At 33.2% G+C, this 18,386-nt stretch overlaps 3 protein-coding genes across 3 annotated transcripts; all 3 read left to right on the forward strand.

The window, feature by feature from the left end:
- The first annotated feature begins 1,105 nt into the window (after positions 1–1,105).
- LOC110421632 (Transducin/WD40 repeat-like superfamily protein) lies at positions 1,106–3,506 on the forward strand. The gene is made up of 2 exons (XM_021435268.1): positions 1,106–1,188; positions 2,233–3,506. Exon 2 carries the CDS (start codon positions 2,291–2,293, stop codon positions 3,317–3,319), a length of 1,029 nt encoding a protein of 342 aa, XP_021290943.1. The 5' UTR covers positions 1,106–1,188; positions 2,233–2,290; the 3' UTR covers positions 3,320–3,506.
- A 984-nt stretch (positions 3,507–4,490) lies between these two features.
- On the forward strand, positions 4,491–5,393 carry LOC110421918 (uncharacterized). The gene has a single exon (XM_021435651.2). It carries the CDS (start codon positions 4,612–4,614, stop codon positions 5,164–5,166), a length of 555 nt encoding a protein of 184 aa, XP_021291326.1. The 5' UTR covers positions 4,491–4,611; the 3' UTR covers positions 5,167–5,393.
- Positions 5,394–9,528: 4,135 nt separating this feature from the next.
- LOC110421505 (cysteine synthase, chloroplastic/chromoplastic-like) lies at positions 9,529–17,470 on the forward strand. The gene is made up of 10 exons (XM_021435105.2): positions 9,529–9,876; positions 11,210–11,319; positions 11,755–11,812; positions 12,602–12,865; positions 12,943–13,080; positions 13,318–13,369; positions 13,467–13,546; positions 14,410–14,469; positions 15,859–15,939; positions 17,114–17,470. Exons 1-10 carry the CDS (start codon positions 9,604–9,606, stop codon positions 17,204–17,206), a joined length of 1,209 nt encoding a protein of 402 aa, XP_021290780.1. The 5' UTR covers positions 9,529–9,603; the 3' UTR covers positions 17,207–17,470.
- The last annotated feature ends 916 nt before the right edge of the window (positions 17,471–18,386 follow it).

The raw sequence follows: 18,386 nt of genomic DNA on the forward strand, positions 1-18,386 counted from the left end.
TCAATATGGGTTAGCTCGGCTTAACCCCGGCCTCAGCCCTTATGGGTTAAGAAAACATAAGTTGGGTCGGGCCAGTCTATTTTTTATTTGGGCTATTAAAACTTCAACTTAGCTCACCCCTTGTTAGCTCATGGGTTGGATTAGATCAGTCCATTTTTATTTTTTTTTTAAAAAATTAATTTTTATAATTCTACTTGATAAATTTTTTATTAATAAAATTATTTTATAATTTAATTCATAAATTGAATAATAAAACATGTTACAAATAAATAAATTACACTAAATATAAAAAAAATAAATAAATTATATAATAAAGTTTAAATCTTTAACACAAACTACTATCTCATAAACATAAATATATAATCAAATAATAAAAATTTAAAGACTTATTTATATTCTCCTCATTTCTCATTCTCAAGTAAAACATTCAAATATTGTTTAGACAGCAATGATGTCTCAAGGTCTGAATCATTATCAATTTATCATCTAATATTCATTACCATAAAAGAAAAAGAGATAATAAGTTTTAATCTAAATTAAAACTTTTAATTTGACAAGTGAAGATTAAAGACATTGAAATATATAAAATAAACAATACTATTGATAACTAAATTATTAATTTTACTTAATTAAATATATAAAATTATTAAATTAATTAAAATTATTTTTTTGACCCATAAAGTTAGCCTTGCCCCAGCCCACATCAACCCATTGATTTGGTGGATTGGTCCATTTAAGTCCGATTCCAATATGGGTTAAAATTTTCTAACTCAACCTATCTCATATTTAATAAAAATGACCAACCTATTTTGACAGTTCTACTTATCTTGGATTTAAGTATCACCTTTATATATAATAATAAAAATTTTGAATAATCCCTTTAATTGGATAATTCAGTTTTTATTACATGATTTAATTAATTTTAAATAATAATACTCCATAAAATAATTCTTGTTGTAATAAATTATTAAGGTAAATTTATTGTCTTAAAAATATTACAACTTTAATTAAATGGGCCGATAAAGTTAAATTTTGTTCCACCACGGTGTCTCAGCCCAAGTTACTGGGCCAGTTAGTATTTCGGCTTTTTCACAAGCGGACTAGTATTCCTCTAAACCCTTGCTCCTTCTTCCTAATTCAGCATTTCTTTCACTCTCAGCAACCGACGGTCACCTCGCGACATCAAAGGTTAGCCCTGTCGTTTCTTCTATTCCTCTTTGCTAATTCTTATATCTATAGTCAAGGCGCCCGCGCTTCGATGGCTTCAGTTTTATCCCCTTTTCTTCTGTTTATTATTATCATTATTCTTCACTTTTGGTTTCGAATATCTCGTATCTTATCTACTTGGGTTGAGTAATTTGAATCGTTGAGTTTTGATTTGGGGTTTTCTTTTTAAAATTTTTATCTTGTTGTAGTCAAATTTCAGATCCACGCAGTGAGCAAAGCTTGCTTTATAAGTTGCACGCTTAACCATCGTTTAGGTAGTTATGGATATAGGGTTTAGTTGCATGTCAGTAGTTTTATTTTTTTTCGTTTTCTTTTTTTAAATAAAGTGGGTTACTGTTTTTTAAGTGAACTTACTATTTTTTGTTATTTAAATTAAATTTTTTTTACTTAGCATATTTGTTTTCGGTTAAGAATTCGGTAGAGTAACTTGCCTAGATGTCCATTAAGATAACGTCACGAGTTAAAGTGGATGTCTGACCATTGTGAATTTAAATCAAGGTGAATTGAATCAGTACTTTTACAATATGACATAATTTTCTTAGGATACCTAATAAACTCCGCATATAGAATGTCACCTAAATTGTACCCTTTGATTTATCAGCTTGTATTTGGTTTAAATTCTTTACTGCCGCTTTTGCGTTTATGCTCCCTGTTTGGCCTAGTTCATTGGTTTGTTCAGAACCTAAGTTAAATTTATTTTAGTTTTTAATGTGATTGACACATCAGTATGTCATGTTCTTCCAATTGGTTGAATTGAACTGTGTTGATGACATGCATATGTTATCTTCTTTTTTGTTTACACTCTTATCCACTTCTTGGAAGTGCAGTTGTGATGTTAGTTTGGGCATGCTGGGAAGAGGGATAGGATCTCCTGTCATTAGATTTTCTTGTTAAGTTTGCATTTTGAATCGCAATGCCTAGGCCTGCCTTGGATGTGCCTATGCTATCTAGATATACTCATTTGTTTTTACCTAATTTTTTATTTTCTATAATGTTATATTTCAGGTTGTTTCTCAGAGAAGTATATTTTTCTACCTGCCGAGTACTAAGCTGAGGTTAGAAGATGGAAATTGTTCCAAGGGAGAGTGAAAATGCTTTGTCAGGTCCAAGGCCAATGGAGTGGTCTACTGTTCCATACGCTCCTCAAGGACCAGATCGAAATGGAAACAAACGCACATCAAGTCTGGAATCACCAATAATGTTACTGACGGGGCATCAGAGTGCTATATATACAATGAAGTTCAATCCAGCTGGGACTGTTGTTGCATCTGGATCGCATGACAAAGAAATTTTTCTGTGGAATGTCCATGGAGACTGCAAAAACTTCATGGTTCTAAAAGGGCACAAGAATGCAGTCTTGGATCTTCATTGGACCACTGATGGATCCCAGATAATATCAGCTGGCCCTGACAAAACTTTGAGAGCATGGGATGTTGAAACAGGAAAACAAGTAAAAAAGATGGCAGAGCACTCTTCTTTTGTGAATTCATGCTGCCCATCACGGAGAGGGCCACCTCTTGTTGTTAGTGGATCTGATGATGGAACTGCTAAACTTTGGGATATGCGTCAGAGAGGTGCCATCCAAACATTTCCTGATAAATACCAAATTACAGCTGTTAGTTTCTCTGATGCCTCAGATAAGATCTTTACTGGTGGTATTGACAATGATGTTAAGGTTTGGGACCTGCGCAAAGGTGAAGTGACCATGACACTTCAAGGTCATCAAGACATGATAACAGGGATGAGTTTGAGTCCTGATGGTTCCTATCTTCTCACCAACGGTATGGATTGTAAACTCTGCGTATGGGATATGCGCCCTTATGCACCACAGAATCGTTGTGTAAAAATTTTGGAAGGGCACCAACACAATTTTGAAAAGAACTTGTTGAAATGTGGCTGGTCACCTGATGGAAGCAAGGTCACAGCTGGTAGTTCAGATAGGATGGTGTACATATGGGATACAACAACTCGACGCATCTTGTATAAGCTTCCTGGCCATACAGGATCTGTGAATGAAAGTGTCTTCCATCCTAATGAGCCTATCATTGGCTCATGCAGTAGCGATAAACAGATTTATCTAGGGGAGATCTGAACTGTGCTGGCACTTGTCACTTGCTTCCAATTTGATAGTTAACGATTGGAAGACTAATCTTGGGAGATTCTTAATGTCCTACGTAGGCCTTGGGAAAGTTGTATTCATTCTCTGTAGTTTTTCAGCTGAACTTGACATCTTGATTGACTGTGTAATACATTTTGTTCAAAATCCTTACATTTACGAATATTGGTCGGGTACAGTCATACAATTAGGGAACTGCAATCATCTATTCAAACAGGGTTTGCAATCTTCCTGCTCCATTGAGAATTGACTTTGGATTAGGAATACCAAAGCCCAGTTCTGAGTCTTTGATAAACAAAGTTTTGGTCCTAGGTTCTTTCATGGCCTAAATCTTATTAGGGAAATCAGCCCTTTAAACTCTGCCTTAGCAACTTAAAGACTCCAAGATTAACTTAAAAGAGTGTATATTTCATCTTTATGGATTTTGTTTTTCAAAGCCTGTCGAGTAGGTTTACCATTTATCCCCAAAATTTTGAAATTATTTCAACCGAGTCCTCAATGTTATTGAACATGGTAGCAATGTGACATCCCGCTAGTTTGATTTGCTAACTAAAAAGAATTTTTACATGTAGGCGTTGATTGAACTTAGTGTGTGTTTGATAAACACTTCAAAATTTATAAATGATTTAATTTTTTTTTCAATTTTAAAAACCACTTAATGGAAGATTAACCATTTATTCTTTTCTCTTTAGCTATCATCAATGCAAAATACTTACAAAATCATATTTTTCTTTTACAAACGATTCAATAAGAAAAAATTTACTTATCATTTACTTTCAGTAACATATCAAACAATTTTTATATCATAAATTCAGTATTTTAATTTTTCAAAATTAAAAATGTTGATCAAACAAACCATTATTTTAATAGAATAATTAATTGGAATTTTGGCACATCATAGATATTGAATAGTTTATTCTCTATTGACCTTAGGTAACCTATCTAACCTTTGTACTTCTTTTGTTTCTAATCGTTGTTGAAGCAGTTTCTGATTAGCCAAAGAGCAAAAAACTAGCCGTTACAAGCTTTAAATTTTATCTTTTAAAAACAAAGCGGCCTCCCTCAACGGTCACATTTCCAGCTTGGCCACTCGAAAATTCGAACGTTGACCCCAACCTGTCCACCTTATATACTCTCCTCCCCCCGCTTTCTTTCTACAACAAACCATCAATCTCTTCCAGGAACAAAATTTCAAACCCGAAATTTTGGTTCAAAAGATCATTTCTTTCTTTTTGTTCTCATCTGATTCGATTCCAAGTTCTCTTCAAATGGGTCTCTCAGTTGAGAATTCTGTAACACAATCTCACAGCCGCACCCACAAGATCTTCCTCATCAGCAACTACATCCTCTTGGGAGCAGCCTCGAGTTGCATCTTCCTCACCCTCTCCCTCCGCCTCCTCCCCTCCCTCTGCGGCTTCTTCCTTATCCTCCTCCACATCATCACCATAGTCGGCGCCGTCTCCGGCTGCTCCGTGGCCACATCTGGATCAAACAAACGCTACGCAGCTCACATGGTGGCGATGGTGCTGACATCCATATTCCAGGGCTCTGTTTCAGTGCTTATCTTGACCAGAACAGCTGATTTCTTGGGCTACTTGAAGTCTTACGTAAGGGAAGAAGATGGGGTTGTGATATTGAAGTTGGCTGGTGGGTTGTGTGTGGCTGTTTTTTGCTTGGAATGGGTGGTGTTGGGGCTTGCTTTTGTGCTGAGGTACTATGCTTTTGTGGAAGGTCATGGGGTTGGTAGTGGCCAATCAAGTCAGAGGAATGGGAAGGTTCAAGATGAGGATTTGAAGAATTGGCCATGGCCTTTCCAAGTTTAGAGACCGTTAAACAACAAAAAAATTTGATTTTGTTGGGGAAATTCCACTTCAGTATTGCTTGTTTTATTAGTTTGTGATCAGATTGGTTATTTGTTTTTATTAAGTTCAATAAATTGTTGATTTGTTTGTAATTTTTTGCTTGAGATCAAGTTTGTTGATTTGTTTTCATTTTCTTGATGTAAGGGGAAAATGACCTTTTTAAAGAATATTCAATATGATAATGACTACTCAAATTGTCAAATAGAATCCCAAAGTAAGGATTTGAGAGGGAAAAAAAAATGGTTCAAGTGAAAAAGCTGGAAATCCAACTTCTCTATTTTTTTTTCTATTATAAAAATTTTTTATGTAGTTTAGATAAAGAGTGGCCAAGAATTGGAAAATGGTAATTGTTATAGTTAAGAGGGTTCTTGGTTCCATATTTTGCTTTGATATTTAAGAAATTAAAAGGTTTTAAAATTTAAATTCTTTATGCTATTGGGCAGTAACATAATTAATAAAAATAATATTGCAAGTCCACCTTACAAATGGCCACTAGTGTAAAAACATGAGGGAAGCTCACAGTCTTTGTCTCGTATGCTCCTTTTAAGATGTGTTAATAAATCTTATACATATTTTTTTTATCTTTATTGCTATGCATTTATAAATTTATATTTGTACATGATTAAATATTGTTTGCTCGAGAATATATATGTAAAAAACTATTATTCATTACAAGTATGTTTATTTTATTTAAATTGACTTATTACGGTAATTCTTATGCATCTACGTTAATATTGCAATAATACTATGATTTTTCATATTTATTTTCAAAAATTTACATCAAAACTTTTAAAAGATTATTTTTCACTATAACTATTTTTATTCCTATTATTATATATTTATAAATTATTTTTTTTAATTGTTATTTTAATTTTATTTTTTTATCTTAAAAATAAGTCAAATGTGTTAATCGATTATAATATTGACTTCTCATATACGGTTATAGTTTCATCATATCAATCGAATGGTCAGTATTCCTTGACCTTATAGTAACGTCAAATATCATGAAGAGTAAAACTCCTTTACCTTAGATTACCTTAGACTATCTTAGACAATCTTTTGAATTAGTTATAATTTAACCCATGGTTTTAGATTAAATGGTTATGTAAATATGAAATATGAAATATATTAAGATTAACTATCAAGACTACAAAAATTCAAATTTAAATATGAAATATATTAAGATTAACTATTTTAATTTTTATGTATATAAATAAGAGATAAATATTTATAGACAGATGTAGTAATTTCTAAATGTAATTTTAATGACTTTGATATATTTTTTAATGTTTTTATTATTTTACTAGGGATACCTATTAACAATTAAAGGCAAAACAATAATTATTGTTTTTTTACATGTATTTAAAATGACTTAATTGAACAAGAAAAAACAATTACTTCCATGTTTGAACCTTGTTTTTCATATTTATTATTGAATTATGGCATTTCTTATAATGTTTATTTTATTTAACATTTTTTATTATTTAACAAATATACTACTAAATCTTTTGCAAAAAAAATCTAAAAGAAGTATTCATAGAAATCTAAATAAAATTAAACGTAAGTTATAACCAATTTTCATACCCAAATGTTAGTTAACGCATATTTAAGGCACCCAAATGTCACCTATATTAATTAATTTCTTAGTTTTTACCTTCTATCGAAACACATTGTTTTAAAGCACCCAAATATTAGTTAACCAAATTTTTTTTATTTTTGAAAGATATATTTTAGATTCTTATTTTATTATTATTTTATTCTGTTTTAATAGAAAAAGGTAAAATATAAAAATCATGCAAGATTCTCAAATAAGAAACGTAAGAACTGAAAAAAGTTGAGATACATGTCAGTTTTTACCTTATATCGAAGTGTGTCGTTCCAAGGTACCAAAATGTTAGTTAATCAATTTTTTTTTTTTTTTTGAAATCTATATTCTATATTCCTATTTTATTAATTTTTTATTCTTATTTTAATAAAAAAAATAAAATATAAAAATCCTGCAAGATTCTCAAACAAGAAACGTAAGAACTAAAAAAGAGTTTGAGATATGCGCTAATCGAAAATTTTTATGAAATATAAACAAGTTTTCAAAAGTTAACCAATTCTTTTTTGCATTTAATCAAGTTGTTCTTTAACGTGCTCTTCCATGATTAGCACGTTTTTCAATATTGAATTTCATACCTAATAAATTATTCTTTAAGATGCTTTTCCAAGACAATATATTCTCATAATTGAAACATATTCTCTAATGTACTATGAAAGTGCTCCTGGATTTTTATTTTTTTCTGTCAATATAAATATAAGAACTTTGAAAGTTAGGGACGAGGAAAAAGAGTCATAATACTCATCATAAACTATCTTCAAATTCTCTCAGTTTTTTCAATTATTTCTCTTACTTAGTCCTTTCCATCTGACCATGCTTCGTTACTTTCTCCACTTTTCTTATTTCTCACCACCTATCACCAAAGCACTTTACACTTAGCTTTTAGTCTTCCCCTTTGTCGCCTCTAGTGTATTCTGTGCTTCATTCATTGTAACATATTCTCTCTCCTAACGTTTTACAATTAAAATTTAAAAAACTTAGATTAAGAAAAAGAAGTTAGCTATTTTAATATCAAAATATAGATAGATATAAGTAAAACTACGAACAAATTGATTGATCAATTTTTGCACACAATTAAAAAAATGAATAGAAAGGAGAAAATATCTTCATATCCAGGTACATTCAAATCAATCATTACTAGCCAATCTTACACATCCATATCAAGTATGGTGGTATTCAAATCAAAATCAACAAAACAAGTATCTTGTCAAACGGTACAATCATGGAGGCTTTGCTCTTCTTTAAGTCATATTTGTAATATGCTCGTGTAAAAAACGTGGAAGAGTTTGGTTTTTGGTCCTTGAACGATTTCAAAACACATTGAAAACAATACTTTACACTTAATTCATCAATCTTTACCTTCTTCAATCCTTCCATGGTTGGTTTTACTGGCGTTCACCTTTGGGATGATTTGGAGGAAAGTATGATCATGCCAAGACTACTACAGCAGCACCCTTGATAACCTCTTCAAAATCAATTTCAAGTATGACAAAGCATCATCATGATCAATAAAGACCTCGTTCCCTTCTTGTCCAAAAATATACTACCTAATGACATGCATAAAATAGTATGACTTTGATCTCAAACCCAAACAAGAGACTAAAACTCATTTTAGTTCATGAGACATGTTGAAATTTGAAATAGAAAAACCAATGAAATAAAAAAAGAGAAAAAATATTTGAAAGAAAAGAGGCGTTAATTTAAAATTATTATAAATAAATAATAAAAAAAGATATTTAAGTATATGTAAAAAGGAATTATTCAGAACCATTGCTTAATGTTTAAGTAATTTGATAATCATAATGGTAATTTATTGTTTTGGTCTCCAAATTAGTTTTTATATTCATTTTAATTTAAATATAAAAGATGTAATTATCTTAACTTTTTAAATGTTTTTTTAATTAAAAACCTATATTCAATATGCTCTAACGTATAAGATACTGTACACATTGACAAATTTTCGAACTACATAAAGGAAAACATGCATATGCACCGCAAGTAGTTGCAAAAAAAATTATTACAAAAAATAAGATATCAAAACTCAAAACCAATCATATTGAAAGAAATTATTGCTACCACTATTTTAAAGTTTAGTAGGTGCACATGTTTAATTCATGTTTCTCTTGTTCCAAATTCAAAGTTCTTCCATTTTAATAAAAGATAATTTAATGAAAAAAAAAAAAGAAATATACCTTCTCCTTCTTCTTCTTTTATTTTTATTTTTATAAAATTTTCCTCATTTTGGCCTGTCTCGAAACTGCCCGCTTCGAGCCTCGAAAGGCTACGAAATTTCCACCTTGACTGAGCTAGAGGATGCTGACTACATTCATTGAATGTGGACATAATTTTCTTACAATTTTCTTTGGATTTGCAGTTCTAAAATATAAAAAAGTATAATCATTGTTTATCATGAGTAATGTAATTAATTATTAAACATTAAAATTATTAACTACAACAAAATTAGTCTTAAATTAAATTATACTAGTGTGTAATGATGCTTAGAATTCACCAATTTTTCAATAAATGATAAATTGGCTTAATTAGTGAAGTCAATATCTACACTTTAATCCTTAATCCTTTGACAGAAAAGAGCTCAAATATTAGCGTGACAACAATTTTAATCATAAATCATTATCGTTTCCGAACAAACCACAGTAATTACCTTTTTCGTTCATTGACTGCTGTTGTTGCGTAATTTTGAGGTGTAAATATATAGGGCAGAGGCAGAATTAGGACGCAACGAAACGAAGTAGAAATATCTGCACAGTCCAACAAACTACCAAGATACAGAGAAAATGGCTGCAGCTGCTTCTTCTTCTCTTTTCTTCAATCGGTTGGCTTCTCCTTTCCTCAACTCCAAGAAGAAGCCATCCTCTGACCTCTCTCCCGACACTCTTGAGCTTGGGTTTTTTGGACCCGCCACCAACTCTGCCACTGCTTCTCTGAGATTGAAGGAGCCGAATTATGGGAAGGGATCATCTTCTGGTTTCTCTGTTGTCTGTAAAGCTGTGTCGGTCAAGCCTGACACTGACATCGAAGGACTTAACATTGCTGACGATGTTACTCAGGTCTCATTCTCATTCTTTATTTATTATTTACTTCTTGAAAATGATTGGATTTAGGAAATGGGTTACTTTTGTTTTAACCAAATTTGAAGTTGAATGTTTTGTTTCCATGGAATTTTAACATGGGTTGGATTTGTTTCTTGGAAAGTTTTTGCTTTGTTGGTTCTTAATTTAAGTACTATATATTAATTGCTCGGATGCAATTTTAGTACTATATATTTATGTGAATTACAGTTTGAGAATTTGGTAGGACTTATTGGGATTGTTATTTTTTGAGGGTGTAATTTGTATGGTAAATGGGTTTTATATATTTCAAATTGTGTTTAATATGAATTTTGTGTAATGTTTTTTTTGCTAATGTTATTGTAACAGTCTGGTGGTATTTTTGGAGGCAATGTTACTTAAAGTGAGAAGAGTTTCATGTTCTCCATAGTGGAACTATGGGAATTGTGGGATTGCTTACCCTAGTCTTTAACTTTTAGAGGAGCTCAGTGGTAAAATAGTTTTAACTGGCACCAAGTAACAAATTAATTTTATTAATTTTAATTTTCATATGATTCCAACTTTTTCAATTAAGCAGGTAAACATACGAAGATAAGAACCTCAGAAGTTGAAAGGCTTATGTGCATTCATGTTGGTAATAGTGTTAGATTAGTATTAAGAGTAGTTCATTTGAAGTTCTTTGTTCCTTTTACCAGGATGTCATATGTCTGAATGAGTTAAGAGTAGTAGTTCTGCATCTAGAAAGATTATTTCTTCAATTGATGTTTAGAAGTAATTCAAATTATTAAGACACATTGGCAAGGATTATGATCTGAATATATTCTTTGGGTTGTGATTGCTGACATAAACATAAGGGAATTGATGATTTCATATGATTACTAGTCAGGGGGAAGAAAGGGTGTTTTCGATACCATATGTAATATGCTAGAGGATGAGTAGTTTGATTTGGTTATCTGAAAATATTATGCTGCTTTTTGTCTACTGATGTTTTGTTAATGGTCTTAATTTACTACTTGTCCCCCTTTCACTTTCTCATGTGTAGTGCTAAATGCAGTTGTCTTGTCCTAGTGGTCTCCACATATGTTGTGACTGGTCAGTCCATCTGATAAAAGTACAGGGCTTGATTCTTGTTTTTAAATACGAAACCTCTTTTGATTGTGGTATATGCTATCTTAAGGGAGAAAGAAGTGAACTCCTCTGAATCTATTAATCAATGCACCTTCTATATGGAGAAAGAAGTGAACTCCTCTGAATCCATTAATCAGTGCACCTTCTATCTTCTTGTGTTCGGTATTGTTTTTTATTCTGTTATATTGTTTGTTTTGTAACACAGCTTATTGGGAAAACACCTATGGTGTACTTGAACAATATTGTGAAGGGCTCTGTTGCAAATATTGCTGCCAAGCTTGAGATAATGGAACCATGTTGCAGTGTGAAGGACAGGTAGTCAAACTTTTGTAAGCATCTAGTAGCTTGTATGCATTGTTGTTAGCTTTTGTTTCCACTTGGCAAACAACACTTTTGATTAAGGGGACACCCGTCTCAGTTAAGTACTTGAAATCTCAAGATTGCCATTCGTTCTTTTGTTGAACACTCTGCTAAAATTTTGATAATTATCACATTGTGCTACATGCTAGTAAAAGGGTATCTTTTAAGGTGGGTTCAACCTGGCAGCCAGTTCAAAATAACTTTACGTGCATGTAGATAATTAAATTCTTCTTAGCTAAATTTATTCATAAATGAAGTTAATATACTAATTAAACTCCCAGAATCTCTTGGGTGACGCTTAAATGCTGCTACTCTGTTCTGTCATTAAAATTTTTTATTCCCCCCCAAAAAAGAAAAGAACAAATTAATATTATTTTCAATTGGTTTCAGGATAGGTTACAGTATGATAGCTGATGCTGAGCAAAGAGGAGTTATAACACCTGGAAAGGTAATGGAAGGTAGATGGAACTGCTGTCCACATGCAGGGGATTTATAAGATCTAAATTTATAATCATATCGCCCTTCCTGTACTGTTTTCACTACTTTGGCTTAATCTTGGTATTCGTGGATAATGGTCATCTTAAATCGGCAAGTTAGGGTTCTCTTTTAGGCATAGGCTCCCATTTTTATACCAATCTGATACTGTTTCAGCAATCTTTAGCTGAGCATGATGTGTAGAACTGTCACTATAATTATATTCATCAAGCCTTCAGATGTTCATGTCTAATGTCAGGGTCAATCGATTTAGGCAGTCCTGTTACATATAGAGGGGCCTATATACATACATAACTTAGGGTCATAAATTACATGCTGCATTTTAGTATCACACCAGTTATTAGGCATCTTTTAGGTTTGATCTTTTTGCTCCTGCATGGACTAATTCCCCAGCTTTGCATCTTATTTCTGGTTATTTATCAACTGATTTCCAGTGTCAAAACCTGTTATATTTTATCACTAATGGCTTTCCTAGCTCCCTATAGCTGTCCACTAATAAAATAGGGCTTGTACTCCAATTTGACTGGAAAAATGTGATACAGTTCATTTGTTTCTTTTCTTTTTATAATGTATATGCTTACATTTAGGAGAGTATGATTTAACTTACAAAGTCTCTTTTGAGATCATTTTTTTAACCTTCATTAGTGTGATACTCATTGTGAGTGTTAACTCTTAGATGTTTTTGAATAAAATTTTGGTACTAATGACATGTTGCTTACTAATTCTTCTTCCATATTTTCAGAGTATTCTTGTGGAACCTACTAGTGGAAATACAGGCATTGGCCTTGCATTCATAGCCGCCTCAAAAGGATATCGGCTCATCTTGACAATGCCAGCATCAATGAGTTTGGAAAGAAGAGTTCTTCTGAAAGCATTTGGCGCTGAGCTTGTTTTAACTGATTCAGCAAAAGGCATGAAGGGAGCAGTTCAAAAAGCGGAAGAGATTTTGAAGAGCACACCCAATGCCTACATGCTTCAACAATTTGACAATCCAGCAAATCCTAAAGTTTGTAGTTACATTTCCCTATTAATACCTTGTTGAATTTTATGGGTTTAGATTAAAATTCATGTTTCCTTTTGCAGATACACTATGAGACAACTGGTCCGGAGATCTGGGAAGACACCAGAGGCAAGGTGGACATTTTTATTGCAGGGATTGGAACTGGTGGAACCATATCTGGAGTTGGTAGGTTCCTCAAAGAAAAAAATCCTAAAATCAAGGTAGTCATTCCCCTTTTATCAAATCCAGCATGGCATTTACATCTCATATACCCTTGTGAACATTATTGCATTCAATTTTAGAGAGACATTTTAGAAAATTTATCACCAAAGAAAAGTGAATTTGTAGCGTCTCCTACTAGTTGATTGTCTTGGCAGGAAAAAATCTTTTCAAGAATGGCCTTGCCTTCTTTTGCAACTGAATCATTGACTGTTTGTATTTTACTTTGGATATATCAGGTTATTGGGATAGAGCCTACAGAGAGCAACATACTTTCCGGTGGAAAGCCTGGTAAGAGGAGATAATTCTGATATAATCATCTTCATCTGTTATTTTTCAGGAATGTGCATCTTATATTAAATGCCCCCCTTCCCCCCATAAAATACAGGTCCTCACAAGATTCAAGGAATCGGAGCAGGTTTTGTACCTAGGAATTTGGACCAAGATGTGGTTGATGAAGTTATAGAGGTCTGAGTTTCATTTTCCTTCTTCCTGAGTCATTGTTTGTGATTGCTGTAACTCATTTTTAGCTGGCCTTATTATGAACAAAGCAGTAATTCTGAGGTTTCTTCTATTATTTTTCTCTGCTAGCTTTGGTTCATGAAGTGTGCTTTTGTTTTAGTTGATACCGTTTAAATGAAATTTGCCAACAAAGTTTTCTATGCAGTCATTAAAGTCCATTAACCAGTAAGATGGTTAAGTTAATTATTTTTGGGAATTGTTCTACATGTTGGAGCATTTTTCTTAAAGCTGCATAACTTCTTCATCCATTTAAGTAAGTGGACATGTTAATTCATGCAGCTTCTGGCGAGGTGATGTAGGTGGAGGTATACCATTTTCACTTTTAGTAACTGATCACAATGTATGAAGTTAAATGCTGTGCAATGCGCATGGTGTTGTATAAAGAAAATTGTTTAGACCAAAGGCTATGATTTGTATTTTGCTTGATATTTTACTGGTAGATTCTTTTCATGGTCCAGTTCAAGATTTATTGATCTAAACCACCTGCTTTATTATCAAAGTATTTTCCAACATATAATTCAATTTCGTTTGGTTTGGTTTTTTCAGTTCCTATGTTAATAATTGAAATGGAATGGAGAATATTGGTTTTTAAGATCCATCAAACCCAACTAGATAAAACCGAAAAGAAAAGAAAAGGATAAAAAAGTGGAAAGCAACTGGTTCTAGTTGCAGGTTTTGTGTATGACTTTTGTGTCAAGCATATTTCTCATAAGTCCATGTCTTTCAAGTCAAATTAGAAGCCTAAACTGCATGTTCAATTGCAAGCTCTTAATTGATCATGTACACTTTCTTGTGGCTTTGAATTGCAGATATCCAGTGATGAAGCTGTTGAAATAGCAAAGCAATTAGCACTTCAGGAAGGCTTGTTGGTAAGTTCTTTTTATATAACTTTACAGCAACTTCAAAGTTTTCAGTGAAAGCAAGAAGTGAATGAAGGTCCTTTACAAATTACTTGATAATCATCCCATTGTTCATGCAAGCACTAGGTAGTTAATACAAATTAAAATAAGTCATTTTTTTCGGTACATATGCAGTCTAAGGGGGAGGGTAGACTCGGACGTTGGACCTTAGCCCTCCTAAAGAGTGGTAACAACGGTGAGGCTGACTCTGGGTTGTTGGAAAGAAATCATGTTAAACTACAGAAGGAGAGGTAGAAGCAAAAATAAAGATTACTAATTTAATTATACTAACTTTTTTTCCTTAAACTTGTTGGTTGGATAAACCATTGGACGGATATTTACGGACAAGTCTGCTTAGTGAGCTTGTTTTTGCTCAAGGAAATGATAAAATCATTTATATCTGTTTTTTGTCCAACTTAAGATTAGTGATAGCTGGATGTATGGCGTAAATGGAGTTGGGTCTAACTTGGTTTTTTGCTGCTGTGGCTCAGCTTGATGTCAAAAAGGCCATTTTCCTTCTTTGCTTGAGTTTGAGCTGAGGCTTAGCTAAGTCTGTACAACCTGGTTTGTAACAATTTAGCCTAGCTCAAGCCAGCTTAGTTTGGCTTGCCATTCTAGTAAATTCTTCTGTTTTGGTTCTTTTGTCGTGGTATTCTTCATCATTCTTAGCTCAAGCAGAACAACTTAGCATGAGAAATCTTAACCCCAAAACCAAAAGAATTTCATGTAACATAGCTATCAATGAGAGAATAGATCTGAAAAGAATCATCCTAAATCAAGGAAACAACCTGAAAAACCAATCACGTATTAATTGACGAGGAGAATGACAGTTCAGTCTGTTCTTGAAGGAATCTTGACTGTTACCTTCATTTTCTGGGTTTATCACTTTCTATCTCTATGTCTCACTCCTTTATTCTCGTGTCTATGTTGAATCTCCATCTCACTTGTTTCTCTGTTAACTGGAAGATGATAAAGTGACAGCTTGGAGAGGTCCTGGAATTCTTAATAAAGTCAGTATTTGCTAGATGTGGTTCTGGAGTTATTATTAAAAACATTTTATTTGCATTACATTACTTTAGCATAGTAAATAAATCAAGCTTAGTATTCACAATCTTCAACTAAGCCTAAAAACAAGCGTAAGGTTGCTTGGACTTGGCTCATTAAGAAAACATGCCTATATTAGGCTTGAGTTTGCATAAGACTTTTGAAACCCTAAGAAAATATAAGAAAGAGAGAGAAATAGACAAAAAGAGAGCAAAATAAACAGACGGCTGAGTGCACTTTCTCTCATCTCTTGTTCTACATGTGCTATACTCCTCCGTCATTGCTAATTTGATTCATTTTACTATGTAATATCAGGTTGGCATATCCTCTGGAGCTGCAGCTGCTGCTGCAATGAAGGTTGGGAAAAGATCTGAGAATGCTGGGAAGCTGATTGCGGTGAGTGGTTTTGCACGCATTAAGAACTTGAGCTACTGTTTTAAAGGGAGAATACTTCTATTTGGAAATTATAAACATCAAGTATAACTTGGAAGCTAGCTTTGATGTTTGAAGTACTAGTATAATTAACAAATTTGTGGAATTACAATTAAAAATTATAATTAACATATTTTATTCTTGCCAAGAAATTGAATGAAGGTTCCAGATCAATTTAGATGGCTGTCTAAGGTGAAATTAATACTGAACTATACTCTTAAACTTTATGTTTTTCATGTCTGTGGGCTTTTGGAGAGGGCGGTGGGATGTGGGATGGAAAAAACAAGTTACGGAGGTGTCATAGTCTTTTGAAACTAGGAATGACATACATTAAACAAGTATGTCACACTGAATAACCGGGTGATATTAAAGAATGGCTGAAATTAAGATTTGCTGGCAAATTGCCTGGACCTGTTCTATTTTTCAGGCACATTAGCAATTATAAAGCTCCAATGATGTATTGCAATTTATCTGGTTGAACTCATGTGAACATCACACCAAGAAAAAACTCATGTGGACATTTCCAACCTGAATCCAAACTGTTGTGTTCTCGTGCCATATCGCCAACCTGCCTAATTTTGCTTTTTTATTCCCAAACATTTCCCCCCACCCACCCAAATCCCTCTTCTTCTTTTTTGTTCATTTCTTGGATGCCTACATCAAACATGCATGTCTATCTGTGTGTGAGGAACTAATCAAAGCAAAAATGACTTGACTGGCGGCTAGTAGTTTTGGCTGTATTCTTAATTGGCTGGCTGATGGTGTATGCCATAGTGGATTCTAAAAGCATGGTTCTCATTTTTTACACTTTCTTTTACTTTTTGACATTAGCAATCAGGAAAACTCTAATAGCACAGTTCCCACTATTAGCACCTTGTCTTACTTTTTGGCATTAGCGATTAGAAAACCAGTTGCTTAGGTCATCTCTCGCCAAAAACAAATATATATGAATTATCAAGTAATTGTTTGAGCAAATATTGAATGCAGTTCTTCTTTTTGGTAGCTACACATCCATTTTAAAACATGTCTCTTTCTATTGCCGGTCATTCACTTTAGGCAGCATGAAACAAATATACAAATATATTTTGTTCCTATTTGGTATATGATATTAACTCTTGAGAATTTAAAATACTTTCAGGTTGTCTTTCCAAGCTTTGGCGAGCGATACCTCTCCTCTGTACTTTTCCAGTCTATTCGAGATGAATGTGAGAAAATGCAGCCGGAACCTTAAAGTCTTCTGTATTTTTTGACGAAAGAAAAAATAGTTTTTCCTTCACATAGATTTTGAACCTTTCAGTAATTGTATGTTTACCATTGAGAAGGCCTTTGCCTAAAATTCTTAACCTTTGAGTTATGACACCGGTAAAATTCTTGACTGGAATGCTCTTGCGATGTCATAAACAGAGTTGGTCTTTGATATTTGACTGTTATAGAAGTCCTCAAAAATGATGCAGAACACTATAAACAGGAAAGAAAAGGTTGAAAGTTGCTCTTCTTCCTGCTAGTGACATTCCCATCCTGGGTCTTTTCATTGCTTTTTCCTTTATTTTTTTAACTGTACTTGGTGGTGTTTGGGAACCAGAAGAACCATTCAATATGGGAGCCTTAAATATGCTAAGGCTCCTTTTGGTCATCGGTGCACCATCACGATGTGATAGGCACGTTTTGGGGCCAATGGTGCCGCACCATGCCGGTTCCGCAAAGCGTGCCCGCTAAGCTTGGTGCGGCACGATTTGCGCTCTCCAGCCGCACCATGGGTGTTGTGTAAGATGTGAGACAAGGGGTTCCAGTGGTTCCAGTCGCATTAGATCTATTCCTTTTCTAATTTATCTCCAATTTTGGTTATCATTTTCACAACTCATGTTGTAGTTGACTGATATCCTTGCACACGATGGTCACACGAGATTGACATTATTAGATATAATTAAACGTGTATATAAACATATGTATTATGAGGTTATAATTCTAATTACAAGTTTTGAAATAATTGTTTTCTGAAGTTAGGGTTCCGTCTTTGAATTAGTAATCCAAATTCCAACGTCACTGTTATAAGCTTCGATGGTGAAAATAATTTAGGCAGCGGCACATGTTGGTGGTCACATGATTAAATAAAAGTCTAAACTTTAGAAAAAGAAAAAAGGTTAGTACAGCGAAGTCAGAGGTCCCCCTATCCTAGACATTTAGGTTATAATTGAACAAGAGTGGAGACGGACGAAACTTGAAGTGTATCGTCCTATTTAAACTAATTATTTTAATATTAAATTCCAAAAAGTTTGAATATGTTTATGTTGTTTAATGTCTTTTGCAGTCAGTCCTTAGACTTTTCAAGCGTGACCCAAACCTAACTACTTTGCTCTGTGGATTCCAAGCATGCAAAGTTGATCGGTACATCAACCAATATATATATATAT

The sequence above is a fragment of the Theobroma umbraticum genome, unplaced genomic scaffold (assembly GCF_002168275.2).
Source record: "Theobroma umbraticum cultivar Fairchild unplaced genomic scaffold, ASM216827v3 scaffold_130.0, whole genome shotgun sequence".
Classification (NCBI taxonomy): Eukaryota; Viridiplantae; Streptophyta; class Magnoliopsida; order Malvales; family Malvaceae; genus Theobroma; species Theobroma umbraticum.